The 21,773-nt window shown below is 40.0% G+C and overlaps 2 protein-coding genes across 3 annotated transcripts; both read left to right on the top strand.

Moving 5' to 3' along the window:
* The first annotated feature begins 2,205 nt into the window (after positions 1 to 2,205).
* On the top strand, positions 2,206 to 4,548 carry LOC128736150 (zinc finger protein with KRAB and SCAN domains 7-like). Its single transcript, XM_053830629.1, has 6 exons — positions 2,206 to 2,298; positions 2,353 to 3,154; positions 3,307 to 3,419; positions 3,475 to 4,009; positions 4,074 to 4,308; positions 4,379 to 4,548. Exons 1-6 carry the CDS (start codon positions 2,225 to 2,227, stop codon positions 4,546 to 4,548), a joined length of 1,929 nt encoding a protein of 642 aa, XP_053686604.1. The 5' UTR covers positions 2,206 to 2,224.
* A 4,354-nt stretch (positions 4,549 to 8,902) lies between these two features.
* Positions 8,903 to 21,255, top strand: LOC128735730 (uncharacterized). 2 transcript variants are annotated; one of them, XM_053830217.1, is made up of 3 exons: positions 8,903 to 9,399; positions 20,587 to 20,849; positions 20,905 to 21,255. In XM_053830217.1, exons 1-3 carry the CDS (start codon positions 9,372 to 9,374, stop codon positions 21,211 to 21,213), a joined length of 600 nt encoding a protein of 199 aa, XP_053686192.1. In that variant the 5' UTR covers positions 8,903 to 9,371; the 3' UTR covers positions 21,214 to 21,255. The 2 variants fall into 2 exon arrangements, with proteins under 2 accessions (XP_053686192.1, XP_053686193.1); XM_053830218.1 differs by having other exon boundaries at positions 8,924 to 8,945.
* Positions 21,256 to 21,773: the final 518 nt, after the last annotated feature.

Raw genomic sequence — 21,773 nt, 5'->3', positions numbered from 1 at the left:
AGCTTTTTTCAAAAATGTATGGAGTTTGACAGCGATTTTACTTTTCATCACTTTTTTTATGCAGCGCCTCCAAGCGGGTGATAGTTTGTCAAAAATGCCTATTCAAGGTGCGTGACAATAGCTATAGTAGATTTTGATAACTATTTCAATCCAGCTTTCCACGAGCGATAATGGCGGATATTGAGCACAAGTGGGCACAATCTTTTGACATTCATTGGAGGAGCCTCGAGTTCGCCCTGATGCTGTTACTATGGATACATTCATGATTGTTTGTTGTTCGAATGTAAAAATGTAAACATTGTTCAATTTTGCAGATCAGCTAAAGAGGAACATAATTGAACGGACAACAAGTTTTATGGATTGTGGCTTCGTAGTTTTCGCAAATTTCAGGGAGAATGTCCAAATACGCAACGGAAAGTTTCTTATCAAGTCGAGACGTTGTTCGAGAGCGAACTTGAAAACGGTTCGACCAACATGAAGCTAATGTTTGCGTTAATGTGTAATGTTTTGAATGTTTAATTCGCACAATTGTGAAAAAGTATTCTGAGCCAGTGCCTTCAGCAAATTATGGCAGCAAACCACTATAAAAGTTTGATTCCGTTTACAGTATCCCCCCGCTAATCCGACACTCAATAATCCGACGACTCAATAGTCCGGATCTCGCTACTCCGGAAAATTCCGAATTAAAACGTATTGTACTTGACTTCTTTCAATCGAACACTACCTTCGTTTGGCGTCTCCGTTAAAATCAGAATGGCACTCTTTCTAACTAAATGGAAATAGTACATGGTGCTGCTTCTAACTACGTTCACTTTTGCCATGGCTATAATATTTTCATTGCTACCCTCAATAGACTGAAGTGCTTGCGCTTATTTCGACACTAACTAAGAATTTCAAAGCATTTTGTTGACGAAATTGAGCATTACCGAGTATAAAACATAGTTATTGCGTACTTTCGACAGATATTTTCAAAAATTTCCGGAGTTGTTTACGTATGGATGTAAACAAAACCACATTTCAAACTCACACTGACGTCAGTTTGACTGTCGGATTATCGAGTCAAAATTCGCTAATCCGGCTATAAATTTGTCGGATTAGCGGGGCGGTACTGTAGTTATGTTCCACTTCAGCTGATCTGCAAAATTAAACAATGTTTACATTTTTACACTCGAACAACAAACTATCATGAATGTATCCATAGTAACTCCGTCAGGGCGAACTCGACGCTCCTCCAATGAATGTCAAAAGATTGTGCCCACTTGTGCTCAATATCCGCCATTATCGCTCGTGGAAAGCTGGATACTTCCCAGGTAACCAATAAGCATTTCCAATGCAATTTAAAAGCAAGCCAATAAGCATTTCAGTTGCCTTAAATGCTACTTAAATGCTATTTTGGCAAAATATGCGGCTACTTTACTGCTAGCCCTCTTATAGTGCTGACAATGCTTATTTGCAGCTAGTTACCAACAAGAAGAATTTAAACAGAATTGTGGATGCCAATTTACAACAGTTATGCAGTCAAAAAGCTGATAAACAACAACCTGCAGTATAAAACGCCAGGGATGCTAATAAACGACTGATTTACTGCTTATTTTAATGCTTATTGGTTACCTGGGTTGTTAATCAAACCACAGACAAATAGACGAGACACTCGCGTTATTTCCATCGTCCAATCAAAAACCACTCATTTTTCAAAAAAGCATGTTTCGCAACATGGCTACACCCGCAGCGCGCGACTGTTACTTCGAGTTTTCAGTATAAAACCATTCAAATGTAAAAACCCTACAGCCCTAAAACCCTGCAAATGCAAGCTACTCCGCGACATATGCATAACAGAGGGTGCTAGTGTGCAAGCAAAATGTGTAGGACGATGGTTTTTAAAGGATTTTCTTCTATGTGTCATGTCAGTTCGTCAGTGATCAAACATTTAAGCAAACAGTAAGCGTGTTCGATTGGCTCCCTTCTGACAATTCTCGCTGCTCGATTGGCTCCCATCAAGATGGCTGCTTCCGCGTATCTCTCACCTCTGAGTATTTCTACAACATACTACATCGTGTTTCCAACATTACTGGCATCTCTGATCCCGAATGTAAACATGTCGGATGTCGCACGAACCAAAACGTCAAGACGAAATAGCATTAAAGGGAATAGCGAATAGTGGCTGTCTTTTTTATAAATATTAATTTAAATTAAATTTATTTTATTATAACATTAATCCATAACGATGATGCGTTGTTGTGTCATAGGCTGCGACACCGATGAAAATGTCGTAAATTCAACGTCTGTCTTTTTCGTTGGGTAAGTAAACAAGCAGTCCTTAAATCAACCTTTGTTAATTTTTTTCTTGTCTAGATTTCCTCAACAATCCGATTTACTTCAAGAATGGTTGAACGTTTTAACCGCCTACAGTTCGCCTCCGGATGATATTGTCGCCGCAAATACAAAGCTTTGCAGCTGCCACTTCGATGAGGAGGCTTTCGATAGGCACCCAGTACATGGTTACCGATTCCTTCTGCCTACAGCCATTCCTTCTATTTTTCCACTTGTGGAAGCAGAGGAACAATCTGATATGGTTGTTAAATCTGATTTAGATGCAAATGATCTTGTAGAAGACGAAAGTCATTTGATTTTATGTTCCGAATCAGCAGTTAGTCAATTAGATATGCATAGTTCGCCAGATGAGCTGTTGGCCGAAAATATATCTTTGTCAACACCCGTCAGTGAACTAGATCTGCCAGCAAGATCTATTGGCATTGAGTACGCGGATGGAAAATATTTCTTCCTACAATCTGAAGACGAATATCCAGACGATTTTGTTGAATGTGAAAATCGGTTTACAAACAAAGCTCTCACTTTTGTGACGAATACCGAGCAACAATCAGAATCTAACGCTAACAATATTGAAGCGGTCAGCGATGCCTCTGCGGGACTTGTAATCGCCGAAGATACCGACTCGAAGCCTGAAACTGATTACATAGTGGTAAAAGAGGAAATGTGTGCTGATGACGATACAAATGCTTCGCTCATTGAAGTAGTTGAAGACGATAAACTAGCTCAGCAAAAGGTAGGTACAGAGTCGGTCTACGGTACAGTTGAGATGCTGGAGGAAGAAGATGTACAGCCAGCCACACGCAAAAGAGGCACTCGTGTTGATGTAAGTAACTCGTTTCGCAATGCCAGGTTTAGATTATCGAAATACTTAGTTGAAAGTGTTAGAGCTTTTAACAAGTTAAAAACATAATTTGATGTTTGCATAATTTGCCAGTGCTTCAATCTAATGTGCAACACGACATTATGTCCTTACAGAAACATTTTTGCAAGTTCTGTGGAAAAGGCTTTCCCTACGAAAGTGGTTTGAAAAAACACGAACTTGTCCATACTGGTCAAAAACCACATATGTGCAGTGTCTGCGGCAAAGGGTAATCGTTTGGCTTAAATTCATGAAATTCAAAACTAAGAAACTACTCTTTCCAGTTTCTCCCAGAAAATAAATCTCACCATTCACGTGCGCCGTCATACTGGCGAGGAGTCGGTGAAAAAGTACAGCTGCCCAGTGTGCAGTAAAAAGTGCACCCGTATGAGCGAGCTGAAGATTCACATAAAGTCGCACTGGAGAAAACTTCCACATCCGTGCCAGTTGTGTACCGAGCGGTTCGCAGAAGTGACAAACTACTACGATCATCTGAAATCAGAACACAAGGACGAGCTAACTCTGCAGGAGTGTATCGACATGATTGCTCAAAATGAAAACGCAGAATTGATTGCACCAAATGAAGATTACTTGTTGAAAGGAGAAGACGGTAGCTACATATGTGCTGTATGCATAAAGGTGTTTCGAAATGAACGCCTGCTGCGGAAGCACAAACGGAAAATGCATCCAAAAGTGTTCTTTTGCTCACAATGTCCCAAGAGATTCCTGTACAAAAGCTTACTGGATAAGCATTTGCGGGTTCATACACAGGAAAAACCTTTCCAATGCGACCAATGTGAAAGAGCTTTCACACAAAAGGTAATAGGTATAACGTTTTTTTATGTTTGCTAATCAAATTTTAATCCCGAATTAATGACGATAGGTCAACCTTGAAGTGCATCTATACAAAAGACACAACGTTCAGGTGGGCAACATTGCACGTAAAACTTGCATCTGCGAATACTGCAATAAAGTTTTTGACCGGCCTTCGACACTTCAAGTACATATACGTACGCACACTAAAGAGCGACCATTTCACTGTCGAGATTGTCCAAAATCGTTTGCATCGAACAGTGCTTTGGCATCGCACATCAAACATAACCATCGAGGAGAGTCATGTAAGCAAAGTCTTCACACACTGTTACATTGTAGCTTTATACCATAGTGTTTTTATACACGTTATTTTAGTACTACTCCAACCTGCCAAACGAAACATGGCGGGCAGCACTGATAAATTCGTTCTCAAGACCTGTGATGATCCATCGAACATGATAGTGGAAAACTACAAAGAAGATATGACAATGGTTCAATATTCCATTCAAATTATAAACCCTGCCGAGTCGGACAGTACGCTTTAGCGTATGAAATATGTATACTAATGTATATATATATAAATGTTTCTTTTCACAATTTGCTTCCAAGTTTAAGCGTCCTACAAAGAGTGAACGGAATGAAATGATATCAACCAATTAATTTTAATGTAAAACAAGTACTAAAAGCTATAAAATAGACCCCACAACGGTTATTAGTCTCTTACCCAGCAACTCCTGTCCCTATTTCCTTGTGGTATCAGCCGGAATACGAGCAACGTTAGTGGAGATCAGGTAACGACTGATCCGGAGCGGGCGGCTCACTTATGAAACACTGTGTCTCGCCAGCTTTACCCAAGACGGCTACCCTGTCCGCGAAACTAAGCCTCGCAGCCCTTGAAAGACGTTATGCTTAAAAAACTTATGCTAGGAAAAATTCAGGAAATGAACTACAAACGGAACAATCGGTATGGACCCAGGCAAAAGAAAAAGCACAACGATGATTGGAAACGGTACTTGGAATGTTTATCAGTAACTGTGAGTATTATTGCCTAGCAAGGGCTCAACGGATACCGCGTGTGAGGTTCAGACCTTCGTCTGTTTCCTATTGTTGAGTGAATTAGCCAAAATGCCATCCCAGAAGGCATTTAATGATCGTGGCATACAATATGATGGATGAATATCATCCATCAATCGGCCTTTTTAAAGGCCACGAAGTAATAACTGCAGATAAAATTTAATTTTCTTGAATTGAGTGATTGGCGACAAGTTTTGCATGACTTGTAGCACTAGTCAACTTTAAGTAACTGACTTGAAACTGGTATACAGTTGACGAAGTTAGTTTACTTACTTATTAGCTAGCTTACTTAGAAATAAATAACTATTTTGGGTTATCATTTATAACACTGAATCGCATTTGTCAATTTCCACGAAATTGTTGATAGCACCATTCATTATGATAGACTGATTTGAAGTATAATTGCCTTACAACTTTTAGCCAGTTAGAAGATTAATTAGCTGACGTCCTCTGCATCTTACTAGTCCCTTTCGACAATCTACTTTACAGCTTTTTTCATACTTTTCATACTACTTTCAAAATTATGTAACGAATTGCAAGCAACCAACTGATGCAAAGCAGCAAATAAAACTCTCAAAAACTATGCTCGGATAAGACAGTCGCTGATTTTCCTCGCTTTGTGACTCGCTGCGTCACGTCCAATGCACACATAACCCTTTAGCTCTGTTTACGTCCAAGACATCAGTACCGAACAAATTTTTGAAGTATATGAATCTGGCAAATGGAAAGAATAACCGCTCACTTTTCTATGACGTTTCACTTTCAGGACATCAAATGGGACTAGATTCAATGTGTAAGATAAAATCGGTTGAAGAAGAGGGGTGGTTTTAACGGGTGGTAACTAAAATTTTGGAATTTATTTCTCAAGCTGTCAAAAAAGACAAAGATATTTGAAGAAGATTCGTAATCAGCTGTTTGGCAAAGCTTCTGTTTCTTGTCGGAACAAGAGCGTTGTCATGTCAACTTTGCGAATGCAACTCTTGATTTTACCAATCAAATGTTTGCAATTCGTGGCTGTCTAATTATTTCTGTACACCAAGGAACTCAAAATCCCGAAGAAATTTTGGATTGGGCCACAGGCAGATTTGTCGGGCTGTGGTTTTTGGGTTCAAATAAGATCGAATGGGGTCCATACTGGGTATGGAATGAGGAAGGTAAATGGGCAAGCGTCCAGTATAGCTCCAGCCATCCCAAAAGCCCCTACCTAGCGCCTCCACGTGGCCTTACCCGGGAATGCACCATTGAGTAGCCAAACTAGGAGGTGTGATGCTGACTGGTTCCCGGCTGCCTAATCCCAAAACTGCGAGTTTGGGTGACGGCTGAGCCACGCGACCTTGTTAGGAGGTAAGCTTAATATAAGTTATTTTAATTATTTGTTTGGTTTTAGCTCATGAAGCAACTCCTACTGTACAGGAAAAATAGTTTAAATAATGCTCATGGATACTACATGGAACATTAAATTAATAATGGAAGCACTTATGGAACCTTAAATGATGCAACTCTATTCCATTCGAAGGACTGCTGGTGAGAATGTTCTATTTTTGCCCATATAGTATCTTCATATATTGTATATTCATATAACACATACCTCTTTAATCAATAATATAAAAAATATAACATTTTATTACATTGCCATATACCATCAATATAGTAAAGGGAAGGGAGCATCAGGGTATCGAATGAATGAAAGACTGGATGAGGGATGTGGTAACCAGCTCAAGTTATATAAGGTCGGAAAGGATTTTGACGTGCCCTTCCAGTACATAAATCATCACACACGTTAAGTTTGCACGGCGAAGTTATGTATCTAAAAACCGCAAGTCTATGCTGGAAAGAGTGTCTTTTATTCTCGTGGAATCATGTAAGCGGCATTGCTAATAGATCCACTCAACCCCTTTTGGTCTTTCACGTACAGCATTGACATAAAAGTTGGTTGGTAGATAAATTTGGTTCTTCAGTAATTCTATTTGCATGCAATGGGAAACCCTTGAAGGATGATGGCTACCCCCTTACATACATACATACAAATGAGATCGAGTGGGTATTCAGGAACGATTGAGTTTTTTGGCGTAATGCGATGATGCTTTATCAGGCCAAAACACGTATCGTCTATCTGCATCATGCTTTTGTAGGAACGGGATCAAAATTTTCTTCAAACATTCATTGATTGGTAGCCAAACCACAGGCACAGACAAACAGACATAACTCTTGGAGGAAAAATCAACAAAAATGATCGTACCTCACATTTAGCCTGAACACTAGCACCATTTAAGATCGACATTCCCAAATATCAAATAGCAACATGGGTATACCTCGAAGTAGCAAGTATTTTTGATGGGGAATTCCCCTTCTTTCGTCAAAAAGCGCCACTTTGACCAAAACGGAGACATTCCCAACTAAGCCCAAATTTGAAATGACGGTTTAATCGGTACGAAGAATGGAAAACGAGTCTTATGTTTGTTTTTCTGTGCTTATACTGAGTTGACGGTCAAATAAACATTGACATCACTACGGATTTCTTGTCCATCATTTTTGAATGAAATTAATCTAAATGTAATGCTTAACTATTGAAACTGCCAAGAATTGCAGGCAACTAACTGACGCAAAGCAGCAAATGAATCGTTCAAAACTGTTCTCGGATAAGAGAATCGCTGATTTTCCTCGCTTTGAGAATTGCTGCGTCACGTCAAATGCACAAATATCCTTTCAGCCCTGTTTCCGAGCAAAACTCTTGCAGCATATGGATGCAATATGCAATCTGGTAAAAGGAAAGGGTGACCGCTCACTTTTCTATGAAGTTTCACTTTCAGGACATCATATTGGACTAGATTTAATGTTTAAAGGTGATATCGGTTGAAGGAAAAAGGTGGTTTTACATTTCAACAAAATTGTTTACGTTCAGGACCTGGACATCAAATTGGACAATCTTTAATGTTTAAACGCTAACACCGGTTGAAGAAGAGGGGTGGTTTCGCAGTCCGGCGTACTTCCCAAGCACAGATATCAAATTGGGCTAGGTTTAATCGCGGTCGTAAGGAATTTTGTTGGGACGAGCGGACTTCAGCACTCTTTCTGGCGTACTTCCCAAGCACAGATGGTCAAATTGGTCTAGGTTCAATCGTTGCAAAGAAGCTTCGACCTGTTAGGACGGGGAGATTTCGTCACTTTTTTAAAAATACGTTAAAACTATGATGGCGTCTTTTGCAACCAATCACGAAGCGAGAATTTACAGTTGGACAATGCTTCATTATTTTCAATTTTTCAATAGTTCATCAAGAATTCATACTTTTCTTCATTTGGGTTAATTCTTAGAAGGTTTTCCGATCGATTGGTGTAAGAATATTGAAAATCGATCAAGAAACCGCTAAGTTATTAGCGTTTAAAACCTGTCCACTTTTCGAGAAAGATTTTTTGGAATTTGGAATGGAATGAGAATGACACCCTATCCCAAACCTTGCCGTAAGACGTAGTCCTACGTCAAAATCGATCGAAAAACAAATATTTCAAGTGGACTACAATCCAAAGCGCTGCGCCGTTTTTACATCAAAAGGAAATAAATATGTATTCAATTTACATGTCTTCTAAAACTCATATATGATCAATTTACGAGCTAAGACGACCACATGTCGCTAAGCCTTTCAACCACGAATAAACATTTGACTTTCAAAGTTATAGCATAACTTTGCTACAGCCGGAAGTTCAAACGCGAACATCGGCTTTATCGTTACAAGTCTTCTGACCGCTACTGTAATGTTTAACTGGAGAAAATATTTACGATCCAACAAGCTTCTGCTTTCGTGAATCAGTGGCGATTGGTACGTTCGACTGTGCGGTTGGCGTTTTATTCGCTGGTGGTTATTTGTTTTTGGTAATTTGTTTCAACTGGACATCTACTCATACCGTGCTGATTTGCATATCTCAGTGTTGGATGATAGCACAACCAACCAACACAGCCATGTTCAATCGAAAGCATTTCAATCTACTTGAGAATCATTATTTGTGAAGCACTCAGTACGAAAAATTCGGTGCGAATCCTGGTGTACCTACAGAATAAACACATATACCTGAGCACAGCGGTAATCAACGATCGTAGATGGAAGTGTTTACAGAGTCAACGCCGATTGCTGAGGAGCGTTGCTTTTGAGAAACAAAAAAAAACAATATTCGAGATATTGCGCCGGCTTATATCTAAGTGAGCGTGGCATGTAGTGACGTGATTTAATCATCTTCCACTAATGACCATCCAACCGAACATATTCCTGTAGACAGTGTATTCCATTCCGCAGTGCAACACATGCAGAGGCACCGATCGTTAATCGTAGGTAGGATTAATGATGATGGTCCAACAGGTTTATTGCTGTAGATTGTGGGTATTTCCAGCTCTTGAACAATTTTGAGAACAATTAAACGCCGCCCTAGGAGATACTGTTGGTTGCATTGAAAATAATACAAAACTTAATGTTGATAGTAATGAAACATTTTACTTTACTGAATTATTTAACACATTTTTTACTGAACAATATAAAAATACCCCATTCAAATATTTTGGAGGTGCATTTAAAAATTATTTTTCGCACATACCACGAAAATAAATTATTTTATTATTGTTATGTGAACATGAAGGATAAAGCTAATACATACGTCGGGCTTCAGACCTTAAAAAGGCAGTGAAGTCACCTTGTAGCGTGATGAAAAGGAGGTGCCTAAAAACAGCTTTGAAATTTTCATGAATGGCGGAAAATGTAAAAATTGTTATAATTGTTTTTGTAACCAAATAAGTCTAATTTTACTATTTATATAAGTTTTATCACGAACACACAGGTAATATAAATAGTAACAAGTACTATAAACATTAAGCACAAGTGTATAAAAGTTCGAACTATTTTTAATAGGTATACAAAATTTGTGTTTTTAGTTTACTGACAATTAATACCTAAAGGTTAATGATATATTAACTATTTTTGTTGAAAATTGCGGACCCAAAAATTCTATTTACCGGCATATGCAAATGTTTGGTTTACTAATTAGACATAGTGCGACGTAATTCGGCACCGCAACACATTTGAGTACGCGTCATAAATACAGTTTTGCTAATATCCATCAGTTTATGTTTTGATTAACAAATTTCATAATAAATGTAAAAAATTGGTTTCATCTGACGAATGCAATCATACCTGTATCCTACAATTGGGATGAAAAAAAACTGCTGCTCAATTTAGCAGCGATTTCTGGGAATATCATTATACAGCACGAGAGATAAATGGTTTTTTTTCTGGTCAAGCTTCACCTGCCAAGCGTAAGTTGCCTAACCAGTAAAGCTCGTTATTTGTTTCTTGCAAATCATCCTTGTCGTAGGTTTTGGTTATACCTTTGATATTTTTGGTACTTTTACGTGACCTCTCTGCAGCTCAATGATTAGTCAAACCATATGAAGTTATGCAAATATATTAAAATTTTCTACCGAAATATTAAGATTTTATTAAATCCTTGCATAACACTGCAGATCATCCTAACATCTGCTGCAATAAACAATATGAGGAAAGCTGCATAACGTACTCGGAAAGACTGACTTGAACAATTTTACATTACTTTGAATCACCCTCTTTATCTTAAATATGTGAGGTGAAATATTTTAGTTTAATTCTTGCTCCGCAGTGCGTATCACTAAAATAAAAAGAATTTTTAATGATGAATGAAGCCACACAGTAAGACCATTCTGAAAAAAAAATGGTCATGGCCTTTTACTCACCTTTCCCGACGTTTTTGAGCTTCGGCGTCTTCGAAGTTTCTTAAATTTATACTTTGCATCTTTTTACATATTTATGGGTCATTCCACGAGAAATTTACAGTCAAATTTTTTTTTCTCTTCGAAATATTTTTTTTACGTTCTTTGTTCAAAAAAAAATCGACATGTATTTTTTTATTTCGATGTTACTGTTGGAATTCGCAAGATATGATTTTTTAAAGTATTGCGATCCGAAAAAATCACTATTTTTTAAATGCTAATTGTAAACATACGTAAAAGTACAAGCATAGGGTTGTGCTGATGTGCTGATTCTCTTATGTCAAGGATAATGTGTTCCATGTTTAGTGGAGAACGGTCCAAAAGGCGTTCTGAAGTTACGGCGAAACATACAAACATATAGTCGGTGTTAAATAAGACCGAACCAGGTAACAAAACTCTGATTTCGTGAAAAACGCGTACAAAGTTTGCTGCTCTGTATGGTTTATAGCTATCAATCGCTCAAAATCTGATAACTCTGGCTATTTGCAACATTTATGAGCCTGATTAGAATGAAATGTAGCTTAGAAAATTCTTGATCGTTTTTTGTCATTAACTCATTTTTTTTAAATTTTGCGACTTGGTCCGGTCTGATTTAACAAATTTAACACCGACCATATGTACAAACATACTCACGCTCACTTTGATATAAGGTACCCCGGGGCAAGTGGGACCTAAAAATAGCATAGTTACGGTTCATTCGATTGTGTAATCTACACTTGTGATTATTTTAAAATTCTTGCAGCACAGAAACTCTTACTTACTTAATCAGCTCCAGGCCGTAGTTTCCTCTGTTGTACGAAGAAGTCGTCTCCATTCCACTCGGTCCATGGCCGCAATTCGCCAGCCACGCAGTCTACGTAGGATCCGCAGGTCGCCTTCCACTTGATCGATCCATCTTGCTCCGCCGTCTCGTTCCAGTCGGATCGTTATTGAGAACTTTTTTAACCGGGCAGTCGTCCGACATCCTCACGACATGCCCAGCCCATCGCAGGCGACCGATTTTTGCGGTGGCAGCGATGGGTGGTTCCCTAAGCAGCTGATGCAATTCATGGTTCATTCGCCTCCTCCACGTTCCGTCTTCCATCTGCACTCCGCCGTAGATGGTGCGCAACACCTTCCGTTCGAAAACACTAAGGGCGCGTTGGTCCTCCACGAGCATAGTCCATGTCTCATGTCCGTAAAGGACTATCGGTCTCAGCGTCTTGTAGATTGTTAACTTCGTGCGGTGGCGAATTTTGTTCGATCGCAGCGTCCTACGGAGTCCAAAGTAGGCACGATTTCCTGCCATAATGCGTCTTTGTATTTCTCTGCTGGTGTCGTTGTCTGTGATAACCGGTGAGCCCAGATACACGAACTCTTCTACCACCTCGATTTCATCACCGTCTAAATGAATCCGGAGAGGGAGGTCAGCATTCACTTCTTTAGAACCTCTTCCTTTCATGTATTTTGTTTTCGATACATTAATGACAGGTCCAATCCGTTTGGCTTCAGCTTTCAGTCCGATGTACGTTTCCGCCATCCTCTCAAAGGTACGTGTAATGATGTCAACGTCGTCAGCGAAACCAAGAAGCTGGACGGACTTCGTGAATATCGTGCCACTCGTGTCTATACCCGCTCTTCTTATCACACCCTCCAAAGCGATGTTAAACAGCAAACATGAAAGCCCATCACCTTGCCGTAACCCTCTTCGAGATCCAAAGGAACTCGAGACTGCCCCTGATACTCGAACAACACACATTACTCGATTCATCGTCGCCTTGACCAATCGCGTTAGTTTATCCGGAAATCCGTAGTAGTGCATAATCTGCCATAGCTGATCTCGATCGATCGTGTCGTACGCCGATTTGAAGTGAATCAATCGTTTCTTCGGTTCGGATTCATTGTACCTAGTGCCGCTAGAACAGTGCTACCGATGGCGGTCTTAATGCCTTTCCAACCACCTTCAAGAGTTGCTGCGCCAAGTTGTTCTTCCGTTGGTAGCTGCCGCGCGTATTCCTGGGCAACTCCGATGACTTGTAGCTGCTCGATGTTGGGTCGCGGCGTACGACTTCGACGCGTGTTATGCACCGTCGAGAGTTTTGAGCGCATGCAGACTGCAACTAGGAAATGATCCGAATCTATATTCGCACTGCGGTAGGTGCGAACGTTTATAACATCAGAGAAGAATTTACCGTCGATTAGAATATGGTCAATTCGGTTTTCTATTCGTTGGTCTGGTGATCTCCAGGTGGCCTTGTGGATATCTTTGCGGGGGAAGAAGGTACTTCGGACTACCATACCGCGGGAAGCTGCAAAATTTACGCATCGTTGGCCGTTGTCGTTCGTTGCGGCATGCAGGCTGTTTGGCCCGATTACCGGTCTATATATAGCTTCCTGTCCTACCTGTGTGTTCATGTCACCGATAACGATTTTCACGTCCCGTCGCGGACAGCCATCATACACCTGCTCCAGCTGCGCGTAGGACGCCTCCTTCTCGTCATCGGGTCTCCTTTCGTGTTGGCAATGCACATTGATGATACTGTAATTGAAGAAACGGCCCTTAATCCTCAACTTGCACATCCTTGCGTTGATCGGTTGCCAACCAATCACACGATGGCGCATATTGCCCAGTACTATAAAGCCAGTTCCCAGCTCGTTGGTGGTGCCACAGCTTTGGTAGAAAGTAGCCGCTCGATGCCCGCTTTTCCATAACCTTCTGTCCTGTCCAGCAAAGTTCCTGCAGTGCTACGACTACGAAGTTTCGGGGATGTAGTTCATCATATATTATCCTATCGCAACCCGGGAAGCCGAGCGATTTGCAATTCCATGTCCCGAGTTTCCAATCGTAGTCCTTATTTCGTCGCCTAGGTCGACGCCGATTGTTCCGATTCCTATTTTCTTCTTCGTTGTTGGTAACTTTTTGTTTTCCAGGGCAGCTTGTTGGGCCTGCCCCTAACCCCCTGTCTCGCCGGAGGACCATCGTGCACAGCACTGTTTAGAGTCCCTGCTGGCATAAGGACGAATATAATAATCAGCCGCCCCTAACATGGAGAACAAACGCTGTTTGAGCCGCACCTCCTTGGTGAACAGACGCTCGTGTTTGACGAAGCATTTCCTCTACCGCCATGCTATGGTTACCGCGCCAGTATTCGCGTCGCACCTCCTCACTTCGCTATTGTCAGATTGACAACATTGCCCAGGCTACGCCGCATTTGGTATCATATGACTCGTGGAGGCGTGAGGCGGGAGCTTGTGAGGACCAGAGCCGTGTTTGACGCACAGAAACTCTTCGGTGGTATCACTTCGAAATTACAAAAAAGGACTATCGAGTTACATGCAATGAATCTAAGGAGAATATTCAAAATCATGACAATAAGTCCCACTTGTCGCATTTATCGGGGCAAGTGGCACCTATATTCAAATTTGATTGAAAACCATAATGTAACAGAAATTTGTGTGCAGCAATGTTGAAGCCTTGAAGAAAAGCAACCAAAGGCAATGTTTCTGCTAATAGTTCATCCAAATATGCCGTAACAAAATCAGATTGCTATTTAAGCACGACGGGCTACTTTATAATAAATATAAATCATAATTCGTGCGCAATTACGCAGTAATGCAGGATTGTAACGCAATATAGTTGAATGTGTAGCTTATCTAATTCTTGCGAGACGCAATTTATGATTAACCATTCTTTAATAGTTATTAAATACAGGGATACCTGGATATAAGACAGCCTCGTTATAAAACAACCTCGATATAAGACAATTCGATATAAGACAATTTTGTCTTATATCGAAACAAATCCCTTTGACATAGCTGGTAACGATACCAGAGCTGATTTTCCATTCTGAAATCGGTGCCATGAAGATGTCCATTATTTCAAAATAACCCCAAAATTAGTAAAAAACTAATAGTTCAAACAATAATAAATAGTTTAAAAACCGTAAACACATAACACAGAGCAAAACTGGTGACCGCTAATGCAAATTTTTTTTGAAAAAACCATGTTTCGATATAAGGCAATTTCGATATAAGACAACTTTTAGAAATTATAAATTGTCTTATATCGAGGTGCGATTATTATCTGCGTGTTCTACCATGCACAATGTGACAGAGCTGATAGTGAAACTATCATAACAAATAGTTATGCTATAATAGCTATAACGCTTTATTTTTCCACTTCCAGTTGCAGATTAGCTTAATTGTATCAACTCTGCCTTTCCAGATTCACATAACACCGGTTATGCGTCGGTAGAATGGGCTCAAACTGTTTATTCCCTCATAGGCCATATTAAGGCGAAACCGAAAGTGGCTAACGTTATTGTGTTAATGCGACAAACACTGTACTGTACATCTCATGTGTTCGTTAAAAACCTAAACGTTTATTTGAATATTGTATTTGTTTATTGTAAGTGTGGGTGTCATCTATTTACCCCCGGATCGACGTAACGATATTAACAGCATTCATGAGCACGTGGACTCTATCGGTGCTGTTTTCTCCAACTTGGACCTCAGTGACTATGCTCTGCAGTTTGGGGACTATAATCAACCTCAGCTCCGATGGTGCAAGTCGAGCGACGGGTCTTTCCAGGTCGACTCCCTAATGGCTTTATCTGCGGCCAGCTCTACACTTATCGACGGTTTTGCCCTACATGGGTTGATGCAAGTCAATGGTATTGCCAACAAAAACGCCAGATTTCTTGATTTAGTCTTAAGTAACGAGGCCGCAACGCAAGTCTGCACCGTTTCGGAAGCAATTGAGCCTTTGATCACGCTCGACGCAGACCATCCTGCTTTGGACGTCCTGTTGAATCTCCCAACGCCGATCATTTTTGAGTCTGCCTTCGGGAATGAGGGTACACCGGACTTTCGCCGAGCTGATCATGATGGAATCAGATCCGCTATCTCTCGCGTAATAAACTCTGCTACATGTATTGACGACGCCGTCGATTATTTCCAGCGAACAATCGTAAACCTAATTAGTGAATTTGTACCCGACGCCCACCCGCCTTTAAAACCTCCTTGGTCGAACAATCGCCTACGCAGACTAAAACGGCTGAGGGCTAGAGCTCTACGAAGATACTGCCGGAATCGTTCTCACCTTACAAAACAGGAATTCAACCGTGCGAGTAACGACTACAAGAAACTGAATAGATTTCTGTACCAACGCTATGTTCTCCGCACACAGGCATCTCTGTGCAGGAATCCAAAGCGATTTTGGCATTTCGTAAATTCCAAGAAAAAAGAGGCTGGTCTGCCAATGTCGGTTCACCTTGGGGAACAAGTTGCTAACTCTGAACTTGAGAAGTGCGATCTTTTCGTCCAACACTTCAGGAATTCGTTCAACGAACGTTCTGCCTCACCTGAACAAGTCGCCATTGCCATCAACGACTGTCCTAGTGATACTTTTGAGTTCAGTCCATTTCACATTAGTGAACAAATCGTAATGTTTGCACTCCAAAAGTTAAAGCTTTCTTATGCTGCTGGTCCCGATGGCATTCCAGCGTCCATTCTAAAGTTGTGCTCGGAGGTGTTAGTTACTCCACTTACAAAACTGTTTAACAGGTCACTGCAAGAGAACAAATTTCCTGAACTATGGAAATCCTCCTTTATGTTCCCTGTTCACAAGAAAGATGATAAGAGAGACGTTCGGAGTTACAGAGGCATCACCTCCTTATGCTGCTGTTCTAAAGTTTTTGAGATTATTATCAATGAGGCGCTTTTCTGCTCATGTAAGAACTACATTTCAACTGCTCAGCATGGATTCTATCCCAAGCGGTCTGTTGCGACAAATTTGACCGAATTTGCATCACTATGCGTTCGCACAATGGACAACGGTGGACAAGTTGATGCTGTCTACACTGATCTCAAGGCAGCATTTGATCGAGTGGATCACGAAATACTGTTAAGGAAACTAGAAAAACTTGGAGTCAACAGATCCTTAGTCGCCTGGTTCAGATCCTATCTGATAAACCGATCGCTTCGCGTTAAGATCGGAGCTTCTAGTTCCGAAGTGTTTACGAATGTTTCGGGTGTCCCCCAGGGCAGTAACCTTGGGCCACTTTTGTTCTCGTTATTTATCAACGAACTTTCTGTCATACTGCCATCTGGTTGCCGCCTGTTTTACGCCGACGACGTCAAAATATATAACATCATCAACAGTACTAATGATTGCGGCTACTTGCAACTAAGTGTAGATCGTATGCAGAGTTGGTGCTCCCGGAATTTTTTGACACTTAGTATCAACAAATGCAATGTGATAACCTTTCACCGTAGACAGAAACCGATCATGTTTACTTATTCAATTGCTGGACACAGACTTCAACGGGTCTACCAAATTAGAGACTTGGGAGTTACTCTTGACTGTGAGTTGACCTTCAAACCTCACTACAACGACATTCTGACGAAAGCCAACAGACAACTTGGTTTTATATTCAAAATCTCCGAAGACTTTCGCGACCCGCTGTGCCTACGGGCGTTGTATTGTGCACTAGTCCGCTCAGTTCTTGAGTTTAGTAGTGTGGTATGGTGTCCATACCAAGCGTGTTGGATTGCTAGATTCGAGCGAGTACAAAAAAGGTTTGTTCGCTACGCACTTCGTTGGCTACCATGGCGTGATGCTACGAACCTGCCTTCCTACACTGATCGCTGTCGGCTACTTGGAATTGATACCCTAGAACGGAGAAGATTCACTGCACAAGCTCTCTTTGCTGCTAAGATCATCACTTCGGAAGTCGATTCGCCTGAACTACTCCGGCAGTTTTACTTCTATGCTCCAGAGAGAGTTATACGTCAACGCAACTTTTTACACCTCGCAGCTCGTAGTCGACAATACGGACAAAATGAGCCAATCCGTGCCATAGCCAGTGCATTCAATCTCGCTTACAGCATTTTTGACTTCAACATTCCATTGCATGTTTTTATGAGAAGACTATCATGATCTTGTGTTCGTTTTATTTTTCATTAAGACAATATTTTGTCAGATGAATTTTATTCAATAAATAATAATAATAATAATAATATTGCATTAGTATTGGTAATATATGTCAAATAGCGGAGCTTGCAAACATAAACAGCTGATCCGCAGCCAACCGCACTGACTACAAACATCCCGAAAAAGGGTTTGTTTTCTTTATCAAGGCACTCCGATTCAATCAAAATTAACAGCAGCAACTGAATAATGCGTAGGATCACTAGGATGTTTAATTAATCCGCTTGCATCGGATTGCGTTTTTGATTCCTGCGTTTGCGTTTTGTTTGTTTATTTCACTCTAAGCTCATCGATGCGGCGAAAGTTAAAAGCTCTTTAAAAGCTCATTGATGTGACGAAAGTTTGATACTGTGTTGCTGCTTTTTCCGAAATCGCTAGTTCAACGAAATATGTGCGTAACCAAATATCTATTAACTAATTCCAAATTATACATTGGTCGCTTTTATGAACACGTAATGATCGATATGTTCAGTTAAATTTATTTTCCATTAGCAATTATGTTTTGCTGAGCGTTTATTGATACACAGCAGATCGATAAATTGAATTACAAGTTTTAGGACATTATAACAGCGCTGGAAGCACTGATTACGTGGCGAAAGCGTGCTCTGCCAATACAGATGCATTTTTAAGGCGCAAAACAATACATGCTTCGAATGGTAGCCATTTATCCAGCCATCTTTGAGCCACTTTCGGTTTCCCCTTAATAGGCTTCTTTTTATGATCCTCTTGGTTTGGCCTTTTTTGGTTTTATTTTAAAGTTTTGCCGATCCAAATATTATGTAATTAAAGCGAAAATGTTCTGTAGTACATCTAAAAATATATTAAGAGAGGAAGCTTTGTTCTAAAAAACTTTATTTTTAATTGGTCCCACTTGCCCCGGGCGTTCTGAAATGACGCCTTCATTTCGACTCGTACATTTTATGTCGTTTGCCAAATTATACAACTAGTTATGGCGCGTAACTTGTTGATACACTAATTATGTTTACCTACTGGCAGAAAAACATGTATTTTTACGAACGCCTGGGACCAAACCATCATCTATAGAAATGTGCGTATAACTTCGCAAATTGAAAACGACACCCAAATTAAAAGTTGAATTTTGGTGTTTGGAAAGCCAAATATATTCAAACTATAATATTGATGTATGCGTTGGAGTTGCATCTTTCATCTCTAGAAAGGTTCAGTTGGAGAAAATTAGGTTGAAGCGAGTTATGAGCTTTATTCCCACTTACCCCGTATTCCCACTGGCGCCGGGGTACCTTATTTGTAATTTTCAACCGAGTCTAGCCGTGAAATTGGTTGTTATCAGCAAGTTCTCTGAAAATTTTAAGGAAAGTGTAACAACCTTTATTATAGTATAACAAAGGTAATAAAAAAGAGCTTTAAAATATCAATAACCCCTATTAATTTGAAATGAATTTGGAGAAATTGGACTATGGACGGAAAAAGGTATGGGTCTGTCGATTCCCAATAAACGTGAATGCATCGGTTCGTCAATTAGGCCATTGCAAATCATATTAAAAGTTTTTGTCACCCCCCTTGGAAATTGGCTCGAAAAATGGGGGGCAAAAAAATAATATGTAGGATATGAGTTCATTTTGTTTTAAACAATCTATTGTCTGTGGGCTGTACAGCCTGAAAAACTTGGAAAATGGGTGTACGAGTTGAGTTAACGCTTCTAGCATGAAATAGAAATAGATATTCAAACAGCGGAGTTTCCGAAAATCGGCCAAAAAATTTTCCTTTCGTTTTTGTATTTTTTTTTTTTTGTAGATTTTTGCATGGAAATTAACAACTTATATATTAAAAGCAAGAATAGGTTTGGTTTTCACGTTTAAACTTAAAATAAAAATGCCTAAAATCCATATTTTTTTTGCTCGATTAAAAAATTCTCTTTGTTTTTTTTCGCCCCTCCCCCTTCAGTGGCCCAACACCGGAGGGACAAAAACTTTTTAAAATATTTGTAATGGCCTTACCAAAAAGTTAGACATTAGTGTGATTTGATGCTAGTTGGTGTGAACTGAACGTGTTTTTGATCACCATAATTTACTGTAATTTTTATTAAGGAGACATTGCTAAAATATTTTTATGGAAAACTACCTGGAAAGGGAATTATTTTTCCGAAACTGAGTAGACACCCTGTTATTCAACTATTGTACAGTTAATTCCCGTGGAACAAGTGCTTGATAGCCCATTATACAACAAAAATGTTACTTGGGGTGTTGGTTTAGCTCCGTATTTTGAGTCGACTAAACTCACCAAAACCAAAATGCGTCATAATTTCTACTTTTCATGTGTATTTATGTTTCTTGCTTGACCACCTATCTCTTCAAAGTTAGCACAAGTAAATTATTTCACATTCAATTGAACTTTTGTAAAACAATGATCAAATCATCCAACAGCATTATGTAGTTTACTGTATTTGAATTAGAAAATTATCAATCAATTCTCTTAGTCGTGGGTTCGGTAGTCGTGCGGTAGTTTTGATACAGTTCACACAAGCTCAGTTACAGCAATTGACAACATTCGATGCAAAAATACCTTTTTCGATGCATTGCGTACGACCGTTCAGTTAAAACGGCTGTATAGTAACGTTAAAGTCGCTGACCTTTGAACTTGAATGTCTACCGCTGCTTGTGTTTACTAGAATAGATTGGCTGTCGTTTGAATTGTCTGAAACCATAGCGTAACGGAATCGTCACAAAAATAAAAGAACCAGAAAATTATGGTAATTTTATATTTACTATTTTATAGATTATTCTACGATGTTGGACAAAGAAACCGGAGAAATAAATCACGGCTCTTACGTTGATGATACTCTCTTCTACGATAAGGAGACCGGCGAAAACAGTGACTATCCGCCTTATGAGTTTCGTCGCGATCGCTCCAAGTTTTTCATTCCGAAGCATTTCTTGCGGCACAGCGCAAAGATAGAACATCGCAGAAAGAAATGCCTTGACAAACTTGATAGTAGTTACCCGCTGGCCAGTCGGGAGAAAATAATGAACCTTCAGAAGGTAATTACAATTTTCTAATAGCTCATCAATTCTACTCTGACATTAAACTTTATAGGAAGTTATTCTTGGCTATAACAAAACAAGCCACCTACTGCTGCTGATTCCGTCGCTTTTCATCATGCCGAAACTAGCGGCCATATTGATTTTCCTCACAGAAATCATTTTGCATATCTGGGCCCACAAGAAAAATAGCAACAATCGTGATCCGAACATATACTACCGGAGCCCAATGCACATCACCACAACGCATTTCTGCGGCATTTGCCGGGACAAACGGCAAATGGATCGCATCGAACAGCTGCAGGGCAAGAGGATGAAACAAATGCAAAACTACTTCCGGAATGTGGCAAGAAACATTGCGTAAACCTATTGTTGGCATTTACTGTTAAGGTCTAATAAACAAGTTTTTTCCTACCAAATTTTTCTTTACAATTCCGTTCAACAGTTTTTTTTGGTCCGTTTTCATTCACCGTAAATAACAGCTCCCCTCTTTTGTCCACCAGCCAGTTGCATACATTTTCTTTCCAGTAATTCCTGTAAAGAAAGAAACAAAGCCTCCTGGTTAATGGCCACTCTATCTCCACTATTTTTAGACCCCTTTCTGGGAGACTAGCCACTCACGTTTCTGCTACCGATACGAAATTCGATTCGTGGTAGCAATTAATGTCGATTTCGTGCACCAAATACTGTAGAGCTGCGGCTAATCGAGAAATACTGGGCTATTACGAAGCAGAATCTTCTAAAACGTCCTAAAGTAGTCAAAACAGTTTAAGAAGGCATGGGTAAATGTGCAAAAACACGTCGACTCCAAGATCGTGCAAAACCTTATGGGTGGGATCAATGCCAAATTACAGGCATACGGATATGTTAAAAAGCTTTGCACTTCTATTTCGGACATCTTCAAAAATTCGATTTACTTTAAAA

Source organism: Sabethes cyaneus, chromosome 2 (genome assembly GCF_943734655.1).
Source record: "Sabethes cyaneus chromosome 2, idSabCyanKW18_F2, whole genome shotgun sequence".
In the NCBI taxonomy this organism is placed as follows: Eukaryota; Metazoa; Arthropoda; class Insecta; order Diptera; family Culicidae; genus Sabethes; species Sabethes cyaneus.
This window is presented reverse-complemented; position numbering and strand designations above follow the sequence as displayed.